Genomic DNA, 13,008 nt, shown 5'->3' with positions numbered 1-13,008 from the left:
TAGTCTTTATCGTTTGGAGTTGGTTGTAGATAATAATCTTTTAGTTTGCTGTCTGAATAAGGTAAAGCAAAACTAAATAAATACAAAATAAATTGTTTTACCTAATGTAGCACCTTAAGATGAGAGGCGTATGCAAAAATAGTATGCAATACAAGGAGCATTTGGGGGGAATAATGTACTATCTAAATGTATTCTGAAGCCCAACAATGTTCTTGACTATTTAATAATAATATCTACCTCGGAAGGTATTATTCTGCTTAGAAAATGGGTTAACTGTATCAGCAGTTTGTATTTATTATAAAAATATATATTTTTTTCTGTTTTGATGTTAAATATTTCCTGCACTGATCATGCAGTTGAACTTCGAATCCCAGAAAGGCAGTTTTTTTTGGTCAACTAGCTGTAGCAGATGCTTGTAAATACTTATTGTAAACACTCAGTCTGTGGAATTCTTGGTAAGATTTAATTTTATTTGTTGTTGCCTACCTCTGGGATTATGACTGAAAACAATGTTTGGGCTGAGTCCTATTACCCAGTTAACAAAGCCAATAAATAAACATCCTTTTAAAAGAATGTATTCAGTTTGAGTTCTACATAATCAAAAATAATAATACAAAATTATGATTGGGTCACATATCATAACCAATTTGTTAATGTACTTGAGAAACAGATCCAAGAAATTCATCTCAAGAGCACTTACAGTTATTCATGATTTCATTCTAGTACAGAGGTATGCCAATTAGAAAGGTGAATTGAAGTTAAACAGCACCTATCTGGTGTTTCAGTTTTCAGACAACGGTGTTACTGTAAATTGTACCCATAGTATTAATAAATATATTTTTTAAGCATTAGAAAAGATGGAGATATTTATTTAGAATTTCTTTAATTTGTGGTTGTGGGGCATTAATTTAGTGCAATAAATGGGTGTTTTCAGAGGAGTATAATGTACCATTTTGAATTCTGAGCAATCAAAACAGTTTTTTTATTTACAAACTTATTTTCTATTAGTTCATAATGTTCTGTGAACTGACATCCTTTTTAACGGAGCAAATCCTTATTGATTAGCAAATTTGTATTTTTACATAAGTGCATGCTGCACTTTTTAGCACCCGTTGCTGGAATGACCATTTTATAATACTAATTAAAAAGCCTCAGGTAATCTATGCTTGCATCTAACTTTGAGTAACATGCCATTATTAAGTATATAAATCCAAATATCACAATCAGCTATCTAGCTCTAATTTCAGCATTGATTTAATATGGAGTGAAACTATAGTATTGGTAGAAATAATCTACTTGTATGGATCAGTAGTTTGATACATGGCTATTGTAGTTTTGTATCCACACAAAGGAAGGAATTGCAATTTTACTTCAACTCCTTGGATGTCATTATTATTAAAAGTTGTTCAGCTTTTCCCGGTTAGTGGTCACCACAGAGGAACTCCGGTCCACTAATGATTGGCAGTAGATTTTGCAGTGCCGAGTTGCCAGCCCGATGCTCAACCTTCAAAGAAGGCACACCCATTCATGCATGCATCTACCTGCATGTCTTTAAATGTCACTCGACCGTGGGGAGGACATGCAAACTCCACACAGAAGGCACTTCAGCCGAGAATCGAATGGGAGAACCTCTTGCTGTGAAGCGACAACACTAACCGCTGCACCACTATGCTAACAAAAAAGTTAAAAATAGTAGACAGGGTGCTGGAGTAGTTGTTGGCCATCTCTGTGAAGTTCAGATGACCCATGAATGACTAGCAACTTGGGAGCCAGAGGTCTGTGTTGTGGACAGAGAGAATGACTCCAGCTAGTGTTCCATAGGAGGTGGGGGGAGAGTAAATGGTGTCAGTTTATGTAACGACTATGGCATCCCCTATAGGAGACTGGAGGGTAAAATTCCTACTGCATTGGCTAGCAGCTGAGGGGAGAGTTGGAGGAAATACACAAGGTAACACTTATGGCAGCATGATGTGATATTAATACAAGGCAACACTTATGGCAGCGTGATGTGATATTAATACAAGGTAACACTTATGGCAGCATGATGTGATATTAATGCAAGGTAACACTTATGGCAATGTGATGTGATATTAATACAAGGTAACACTTATGGCAGCATGATGTGATATTAATACAAGGCAACACTTATGGCAGCGTGATGTGATATTAATACAAGGTAACACTTATGGCAGCATGATGTGATATTAATGCAAGGTAACACTTATGGCAATGTGATGTGATATTAATACAAGGTAACACTTATGGTAGCATGATGTGGTATTAATACAAGGTAACACTTATGGCAACGTGATGTGATATTAATACAAGGTAACACTTATGGCAGCATGATGTGATATTAATGCAAGGTAACACTTATGGCAATGTGATGTGATATTAATACAAGGTAACACTTATGGTAGCATGATGTGATATTAATACAAGGTAACACTTATGGCAACATGATGTGATATTAATACAAGGTAACACTTATGGTAGCATGATGTGGTATTAATACAAGGTAACACTTATGGCAACGTGATGTGATATTAATACAAGGTAACACTTATGGCAGTGTGATGTGATATTAATACAAGGTAACACTTATGGCAGTGTGATGTGATATTAATACAAGGTAACACTTATGGCAGTGTGATGTGATATTAATACAAGGTAACACTTATGGCAGCGTGATGTGATATTAATACAAGGTAACACTTATGGCAGCATTATGTGATATTAATACAAGGTAACACTTATGGCAACATGATGTGATATTAATACAAGGTAACACTTATGGCAGTGTGATGTGATATTAATACAGGGTAACACTTATGGCAGCATGATGTGATATTAATACAAGGTAACACTTATGGCAACGTGATGTGATATTAATACAAGGTAACACTTATGGCAGCATGATGTGATATTAATACAAGGTAACACTTATGGCAGCATGATGTGATATTAATACAAGGTAACACTTATGGCAGCATGATGTGATATTAATACAAGGTATCACTTATGGCAGCATGATGTGATATTAATAGTGCCCTTCCTTAGTTTTTCTGTTTCAGCTTCCACGATGCACTTCCCCTAATAATTAAAACTTCCTTTCGGGTCACCATGTTGCCTTAGCAGTTATGCAGTTTAACAGTAAAGTGGCACTAATGACTTCTTTGCTGAAGAGAATGGCAGGAGATTCAGGCTTGTAGGCTGTGGGTCATTTCTCCATGGGTGAAATTAGTTGGTAGCATATAAATCTGCAGTTCAGCTGCAGAGATGCATGGCTTTGGCAAATTCACTGTAAGCTCTGAGGAGCATATATGCCATGTCCACAGCTAGAATAACTAAGTTCAAGGGAGTGAAAATGTCTATGGCCCCCCAGGACCCTAAGAACAGCAAGCAATAGGCATGCACCCATAGCAGGATGCCCAGTGGACATGTCAGTGGCAAAAAAAATGTAGTGTCCAATGGGCATTGCCTTTACTAATGTGTCAGGGTAAAATCATAGGTGTAGTACTTGGTGTACATTACATACTTATGCAACTACATCTTGTAGAAGAATGCTGTAGCATGGAGGAAGTCCCATACATTGTAGTAGTTACACTTATATTCCAGTGTGCTGTAGGCCTTACTCCCTAGGCATACTGTCTCGCCTTCAGGGAGTAATAGCCACTACCCTGAGCAGGAATTCTCCATGTATCAAATTTTGCTCTCATTGCAGCATGCTAAGAAGTTCATTAAGAGATTTACAGTATGCCAGTGTCAGACATCCACCTGATATTTCACCTCTGTTAGATTAAGAGTGGACAGATGACACACAGTCCTGTCCTGTCCCCCTGCACATGGTTATTCCAGCTGTGGGCAAGACTCTACATAGGTTCATAGATTCATAGATTAGTACTAGGCTAACTGCCATTGTGGGCCATTTTAAGCCTAACCATCTACCCCATGTGAGAATCAAACCCTGCACCTTGTGTTTGCAAGGTAAACACCTTGGTAATCTCCAAGTGTAGTATCTTGCAGTTATTTCTGCACAGCTTTGGGCATGCCATCATTGACTGGCACGCCAAATGGGCAGGTATATCCAGGAAGATGGACAGGCATGCAAATTCGCATGTCACTTTGTGTAAACTGCCAAATATTCATTATCACAGCGAACTCCATCCTATGATAACATACTTTTCAGTGCCCTCAGTGAATTTGTCAAAGCCATGGGCTGTGCTGAATTGCAGTTCAGCCATGTGTCCCCATCTAGTTGCCCCCACAGAAAAATGTCCTGCAACCTACAAGCCCAAATCTAATGACAGGATATTGAGATACTAAAAAATGATCATGGAAGCAGGACGATACAATTTTAGTGGCAGGGCAAGGCAATAAGGATAATAAAATGAAAGCAACAGACAGTAATGCTAAATAGGTTCATTAAGTAAGGTAATATAATGTTACAGTTTTTATGATTATGTGCCTTTAGAATATGGATTACAAAAAAATATCATAAATGCATAAAACAAATGTACAAAAATAATAACTAGTAAAATTATTGTATCTGCAGAAGTAATTATAAGCTGATATAGTGATTAACCCAATAAAACAGGGAATTTAGTCATTACAACAGTTAATTTTAGTACAGTTGAGTCAGATCAAAATTATATCAAGTGGTTTCTGGTCCAGAAATTGTAGTTTATTGGCCGTTTGGGCAGTTTTCCCATCTCTTTCAATTTTATGGTTTAAAAGCCTGTGTTTGTGCTTGTTTCCCACCTTTCCTGTACCTAGTCTAGTCCAGATACAGATTTGCTGTATCCAGGACTGTTTGTAAGCTTCTGAGCCTCCCAAGCCTTTCTATGTTGGAGGGAAGCATTCTACCTTATCAGTGGGAGTGATAAGCACTAGTTAGCATATCTACCACAAGACCCAGGTGCAGATTCTTAGTTTTAGCACTTGAATTTGCTTATTCGTGCTCAGCACTTGTTCAGAACTTGTTATTAGCACTAAATAAGCTACAAATTACTACAGCACTCAACCTTCCTCTTTACCTAGAGGAAAACAGTTTTTGTACTTACTTTCCCCACTTGCTTACAGAAAAACAGCTCTTATACTCACTTTCCTCACTTGTCTAGAGGAAAGTTGTTTTTTTATTCAGGCATGTCCAAGGGTCAGCTCCCAGTGTTCTCTCATGTCTATCTGATGAATCTGGGCATCTTGGGGCAATGTAGCAACTGCCTCATGTACACAGACAACCCTCTCCTCCTACCACCCAACACCACAACCTGTGAGAGATGCACTTATCTAGCCAAACTGGAGGTAAAGCTCTCTCCAACCAAGACTGAACTTGACAGTCAAGAGGAGAAGGTAAACACTTGCACCACACCACACTCATCACATAGTCCCACTAAACCTACACCACCAAAATCCACGCATAGAAACACAAAAACATTCATGGAGGCTCTCAATAATAATCTGCTCAAGCAACAGAGACCTCCAAAGCAGAAACACAGGCAACCTCCACCCCCCCCAACACAACCCAAATGACACATAGCCCACAGACTCAGTGTGCCACTCAACCACAGCCCATAATGCAAAACAACGTACCCAACACACTAGTCATAGGTGACTCTATAGTCAGGCACACTGATGTCCGCTCACCAGGCTAAACAAGGAGAAGGTTACTGTCAGCTGCCTGTTGGGTGCCAGGATCCACCACATAACCCAAGCACTCAGGTCACTCCACAACAAGTACAAATATGACTTAGTCATTGTCCATGTTGGTGTGAATGACCTGAGATGTACCTCCCTGGACTACATGAAAAGAGACATGGAAGAGCTCTCCGATCTTGTAGCCCAGGCAGATATGACCCAAGCCCTGAGTAGCATCCTGCCATCTCCCAGAATGATACTGCAGTACAAGGACAAAATGATTGACTTCAACAATTGGTTAAACTTCTGGTGTCATTCTAAGAGGATCCAGTATCTGTCTGCCCTGACCTACATGGTCGACAGACCGTGATGCTTTGCCAGAGATGGCCTGCACCTGTCACCCCTGGGATTCTGGATACTGGCTAAGGCTCTTGCTGCCCCATAGTGCCTTTTTTAGGCAAGGTTCAAATGACAAATTCACCACCGTAACAGGAACAGGCAAGCAAAAACTGAGAGTAATGCTACTCAATGATAGAAGTCTACATCTCAAAATGCACTCCCTCGAGGCACTCCGTAAAATGGAGAACATTGATGTCTGTGCAGTGACTGAGACCTGGTTCAAGGCTCCAGAGAGCACCTCTGCATTACCAGGCTATAACTCATACCACACTTTCCGGCCACCTAACCTGGACCGGAATACCAAAGGCAGAGGTGTGTCCATTAAGGATATCCACACCTCCAGGCTAGTTGCTCAGCATAATGCATCCGAGGTTATCCAAGTGCAACTAACTCTGGGCAAAACTGCAATCCAAATTGTAGCTTGCTACAGATCCCCCACCATGTCCCATGATTCCCACTCCTCTTTTCCTGATATACTGGAAAATATTAGGGTTCCACTACACACCCTAATAATGGGTGATTTCAACAACCCCACCATTAACTACTCATGTACCAACTCCTTCGCTCAACGCTTTCTGGAATTCATAAATTCCAATGCCCTGGATAAACTTATCTACATTCCCCACCAGGGGCAATAATATCCTAGACCTAGTCATTACCAACATGAGTGACCGGTGTTCCACACCTGAAGTCAACTCCTTGTTGGTCAGATCTGACCATAAGCTAATCACCCTAGATATCCACATCCCGCCCCCACCCCCCATTAAGGAAATCATGGTAAAAAATTTCTCCAAAGCCAACCTCATGCTTCTTAAGACAGAAGTGGTGAACTTCATGACATCCATGCAGATGGACAATACAGTTACGACTGCTGAATCCTACACAGATCTACTCTATAAGCACTTACACGAGTGCATGGATCGTGCTATCCCAAACAGAACCAAGACGCTATCCTCCAAAAAAAGGAAGCCAATCTGGTGGTCCCCTGCCATAAAGAAACTCTACAACAGAGGGAAGGAACTGTTGCAAAAGAGAGTAAAATCCCATGAGTGGAGGAGTTCCCTGGTCAGCCTCAGTAAGAAGCTGAGATCCCTTATAAGATCCTCCAAAGTTAGCTACAAAAACAAAATTGCCACTGATTCTAGGGACAACCACAAAGCATTCTATAGCTATGTCAAGAATCGCAATGGTAACACCCAGATCTGCTCTGTTACAGCACAACGGCATGAAGATTACAGAACCAACTGATATTGCCAACGTCCTGGCACATAGGTTCAGTACTAACTTTACTCCTCTCTCTCCCCCTAAAGGGCCCATATCTACACAGGAAGAATGCAGAGTCCCTGTAATCACAACTATGCAGGTAAAAGCTGCACTCTCTAAAGCCAAAAACACAGCACCCATGGGACCTGACAACATCCCAGGCTGCATTTTACATGAACTTCAGAACAAACTGGCTCCCCACCTATGCACCATGTTCAATCATAGTCTCACATCAGGCTTTGTGCCCACTGAATGGCGCACAGCAACAGTTATCCCGCTCCACAATGGGGGAGCCACCACTGATCCCAGGAACTATCGCTGTATAAGCCTGACGAGCTTGGTCTGTAAGGCCATGGAACTCATAAACAAAGACATTAGTAACCTCCAAACTCTGGACCCCAACCAGTTCGGGTTTGTGAAAGGCAGATCATGCCTCCTGAACCTGATCGACTTCTTTGAGGCAGTCACCAAAGCCGTAGACGAGGGTAAGGTGGTTCACACCGCCTATCTTGACCTCACCAATGCTTTTGACACCATCCCCCATTCTGGAATTATAGCTAAACTCACTAAACTAGGTATAAATCCCTATGTCACAAGATGGGTTGCCAAACGGCTCACTGACAGAACCCACACTGTAAAAGTTGCAGACTCCAAATCTGACTTCAAACCAGTGACAAGTGGAGTACCACAGGGTTCAGTCCTGGGACCTCTCCTGTTTGGTATCTACTTCGCTGAAGTACAGGCTAACACAGAAAGCCTTTGGCTAATGAAGTTCGCAGATGACTGCAAACTAGGAGCCATAGTTGAGTTCCCAAATGATGTGGACAGACTACAGAAGGGCCTCACTGAGACAGATGCCTGGTGTCAGAGCCATGGCCTCAAGCTCAATGCCAAAAAGTGCGCTGTCATCCCCATTGGTAAAAACTCTGTACCCACGAACTACCACATAGGCAGCAGTCTAGTTAATGCTGAATGTGTGATAAGAGACCTGGAGACCCAGGTGGACAGTAGTCTCTCCTTTGATAATCACATCACCACAGTAGTCAGGAAATCCTTCTACGTGGCACAGCTCATCACAAAAGAGCTCTCATCTAGGAAAAAAGAGGTAATTTTTCCCCTCTACTCAACACTCATTAGACCCATTATAGAGAACAATGCCCCTTTTGGAATGTACCTCACAAGACATCTGCAGCAGCTGGAAAGGCCACAGAAGTACTTCACAAAGAGGATTACTGGCCTCAAACAGATGCCTTACACTGACTGGCTCAAAGAACTCCAGCTTTACTCTGTAGCATATCGCCTACACTGAGGTGATCTCTGCCTAACATATAAAGCTATGTCAAACCCAGAGCTGTTGGACATGCTACACCTAAAGAAGTCCCAATCCCTCCAAGCTACATGCTCTAGGGACCTAAACCTTGTCACCACAATAAACAGGACATGCTGGAGGGATAGATTCCTGTCCCAGAGACTTCCCATACTCTGGAACAAGCTACCCATCTATGTCAAGCAAAGTTCCTCATTAGCACTCTTCAGGAAGAATCTTGATAAGTGGATGGGAAATAGGAAATACACCCCGGGGATCACTTCTGTGGCTCTGTTCGACAGGGGCACAGGAAAATAACTTTCTTGGGTGGCGTAAGCCAGGGAACCTTGTTGGCTAGGCTTACTTAGGCCCTTAGGCCGATAGCCTAGTACCTACCTATGAACCGATGAACCTATAAGTGTCTTGGTCAAATTCTTGGAGGGACAAATAGGTTTTCAGGGAATTCTCTGAAGTCAAGACTGAGTTGCAATCATGAAAGTGTAGAGGTAAGGAATACCAAAGAGCTTGGGCTGTAAGTACAGATTGTCTATATCCTGCACACTGAAGCCACACCATAGGAATTTAGCAGATGCTCTCAAGTTATAGGCAGTGGACTTGTGATTGAGTATGGGATTAAGTGGATGGTCAGCACATGGGCCTAGACAGTGTAGGACATTGCAAGTAAATAAATGGATCAGATGCTCTAGTGGATCAAAATCAATGTTGGTCCCTTAGTATAGGAGAGTTAGGATTTCTCTTACTGTAGTTAGTGAAGAGTCATGCTATCAAGTCCTGCTTTAGCTGCAGGTCATCGAGATATCAAACATTAAACCCAGAGTTTTAAGATACTACTGTAAGCAAACTGAGAGGCAATATGAGTATGTACATCAGTAGTAAATATACAGCTGATTTTAGATCTCAGATTTAGGAAAAATTCTTTGGATGGAAGCAATCTGTTTAATAGAATGACAGCAGTTTGTTCAGAAAAGGACAAGTTGCTGTTAGATTTCAGTCCCATACCCTTTGTCTTATCCTCTTCTGGGGGATTGTCATCATCCTGGTCCATATTCAAACAACTGTGCTGCATTATATTGCTTGGGCAATGACTAGGGTACAATACCAAGACCCTGGTCTTGTCTGATTAACCCAGAAGCAATTTGTTGCCATTTATTCCATTATTTCAGGAATATGAATAATTAGCCACAGAGATGGACTCGCAAAACCAGGGATACAAAAAATCTAGAACTGGGTCACATAAGCACACAAGTGAAAGTCCATTGCATACCAAATGAGCTCCACTGGCATATATAAACAAACAGCAATTCTCACAGAATGCTACAAAATGAATCTTATACTAGAAGAGAAAAGCATGACAGTGCTAATTGTTCACTATCTATTCCTTAAAAATCTGGTGTATCATCTTTACACTGCTCCACTGTCTCCATTCCATTCCCAATCAATATGGGATATGGGATATTCCCAAGCAATACAAAATATGGGATATTCCCAGTCAGTATGATGCAAACATGTATATCAAAGACTACAGTTGTCTAAAGGATTACCAGGATAATGCAGACATCTCATCTTTGCCAAGATGTTCACTGAGGTTTCTTTTGGGGATAAACTCTTGGCTAGGCTTGTAAGGGCCCCAGGGCCATTAGCCTAGTAACCTGATATGATCCTATGCTGACCCATCTCCTCCTGAATCCCACATAAAAACCCTCAAAAGACATAACAGTTGATCAAAACACTCTTCAGTTGCAAGGGCACAACCTTTTTGATAATCTTACCAAGAATAGACAGATTAAAAAATGTCTACAAAGTTAGTGATCAATAAAAGATTCAGTGAGAGTTTTTTCTTTTCTTTCTTTTTTTTTCACAGAGTGATTAGCCTCTTTCAAGGAATATAGACAATGTTCTGTATAAATCAAATCTCACTGCAGGCAACAAACAATAAAAATCAATAGAAATATAATAAAACAGATATTGTAACAACAAAAAGAAACAAGCAATTAATTTAGTTAACAGTATGCATAAGATTGATAAAACAGTTGCAGTGATACACTTACCCAGACAACCTTTTTAATGATGTTGGCTATTTTAAGCAAAAGTTTTGGGAAGTGCTGAGGTTCAAAGAAACTCGTGGAGTGCTGGATACAGAGACTGAATAAATATGCAGGAGCAAGTTTAAATTCACCATCAGCTGTAGTTAAAATTTCCTTTAAAAGAGAATCTTCATTCTCAGGCCAATACTGCAGCAGTAACTCTTTACTTTCCATGTAGGCCCTGAAGGCCTCCTGTCGCTCCTGAAGTGAACGTCCACACATTTGGCAACAAAAGACTCCACTAAGTGTTTGAGGAGTTGAGGGTTTGGGCAGCCAAGCAAGTCTGTCTTGGGCAACCCTTGGGTCTTTGTACATGAAAAGAAAATGCTCTCCCATACCCACTAAATCTCCTGGAAGTAGTACAGCTTCACGCAGCAGAATTCCTCCATTATGGGTTACACAGGCCCCTCGAAAGGGACGTACCACCATTTGGTACTGTTTTCCTGGAAGTCTCACTTGTCTGATAACACAGTGTCGGGAAAGGATATCAGGTGCTGTCAAGTATGTGTCAATCCTCTCTTTTTGTCCAGAGGCAGTTTTGCCTCCTTTTCCAAAAATGTGTTTTTTACCAGTCATCACATACACCACAAAATCCTGAAAAAAAAATAGAAAAGCGAACAAATAAAATTAGATTGCTTATGAAAATAAAAAAAAATTATTTCACTGACTGCTTAACAAAACACTGATAATAAAGATCCCAAGGCATAAAGTTCTAGTGTATACCAATCACTGAGCAAATGTGAAATAGATTTCTTCATCAAAACAGTAAGGGTATGTGTTCCTTGTTCAGTTTAAACCTAGCAAGTGAATTTTGGTTCAATACCTTATGTTAAGAATCCTAAACTTAGCAGATCGGTAAGCTAAGTAGAATCCTAAGAGAATGTTACCAGTGAACTGTGGGATCCAGATACACATGTCCTGAAAACGATTCTGCAATGGATCTTGTATAGGATCAGAAAATACTGAAACCTAGCCTATATTCTGTGATCTTAGGTTATGTATTTAGTATTGCATTACAGGATATATTGATCAGAGATATGCATCAATTGCTGGAATTTCATATCTGCTACAATCTATACAATGCTTTATACAACTAGCATTAGACTTTTAATTCCTAGTGTTGGATAATAAAAGATTGTTTAATCATATATGTGGACTACACAGACAGAAGAACTGCACTAAACTTAATGCAAGTAAATGCACAGGATTAGCAGTAAATAGGTACTTGTGTTTAATGGTGCTCCATCAGTGTGAGAGTACAGATGCTGCACTGTGTTCACTATGGAGCTCTGCTGATGCTTCTGATGCAAAATAGAGGTAATGTGGTTCATATTCTGGATCTATAACTTGGAACAAATTTGCAAAGTCATACTGATGAGACAGGTAACTAAGGACGAACCTATGTGAGCAGCGGTTATAAGATACATTTAATCCAATGAGACAGCCTGTACTAAAGCAATATTATTGCCTGGCCATCATTTTCCTTCTTGGGATGCATATAATAGATTTTATACATTCGAATGTCATATAGGTGGTATCATCCAGTGTCCAAATGATTTTCTAATTTTCCTGCTTATTTGATATAGATACAAATTCTATTCAACTAGCATCTTATTTATTTACTTATAATGTTTTACTTCTTTCCCACCTCTCATTAAAAAATTCATGTCTGTCATAATACAAACTTCAGTTATCTGGCTGTTACCTGTTAGAAAGGTTATACCAATCACTCACCAGCTGTTCTCTGAAATGATACGTTTTTATGTCTCATCTGAGCTGTCCAACTCAGCATCCATTCTCACTCTCTTGCATGTATTTGTTTCAAAGATACCCTAATTGACCTTATTTCTTCAGTCTTATAAAATTTAGGCTCTTCCAGTTTTCTTTCATGTTTTTTTTTCCAGACCATGTATCATTCTAGATGCTTTCCTCCAAACTGCCCGTATCCTGTCTATTTCCTAATGATAATGAGGCTTCCAAAACTAAACACAGTATTTCAGAGGAGCTCTCACACTCAATACAGAGAGATAAAAAACAATCCACCTGGAGTATGTAGGGGCCGAGACAAAATGAAGGTATGACATCTGTAGATTGTGTCCCAAAGCTAGAAAACCTGAATTACTAATTCACAGACTAACAGCAAACACAGCAGTGTTTCATCCTTCAGATGAGATATTAAATCGGGATAACATCTCTTTGAGTTGGGGGTAGCTTAAGTGCATCTAAAAGATCTCATGTCACCAGCTGTAAAGAGTAGGGGAATCTCCCTAATGATCTGTTCATAATTTCCCCTAATAG

The 13,008-nt window shown here is 40.2% G+C and overlaps 1 protein-coding gene across 1 annotated transcript in view; it reads right to left on the bottom strand.

The window, feature by feature from the left end:
* Positions 1-13,008, bottom strand: part of RASIP1 (Ras interacting protein 1) — a 570,016-nt gene that overhangs the window by 236,382 nt on the left and 320,626 nt on the right. Inside the window, exon 5 of the mRNA XM_044081539.1 lies at positions 10,675-11,304. Within this exon, the coding sequence (XP_043937474.1) occupies positions 10,675-11,304 (630 nt within the window). The remainder of the gene's footprint in view (positions 1-10,674; positions 11,305-13,008) is intronic.

This window comes from Protopterus annectens, chromosome 1.part1 (assembly GCF_019279795.1).
Source record: "Protopterus annectens isolate FY-2018-M chromosome 1.part1, PAN1.0, whole genome shotgun sequence".
Taxonomy (NCBI): domain Eukaryota; kingdom Metazoa; phylum Chordata; order Ceratodontiformes; family Protopteridae; genus Protopterus; species Protopterus annectens.
Note: the sequence above shows the minus strand (reverse complement) of the source record. Positions and strands in the feature narration are given on the sequence as shown.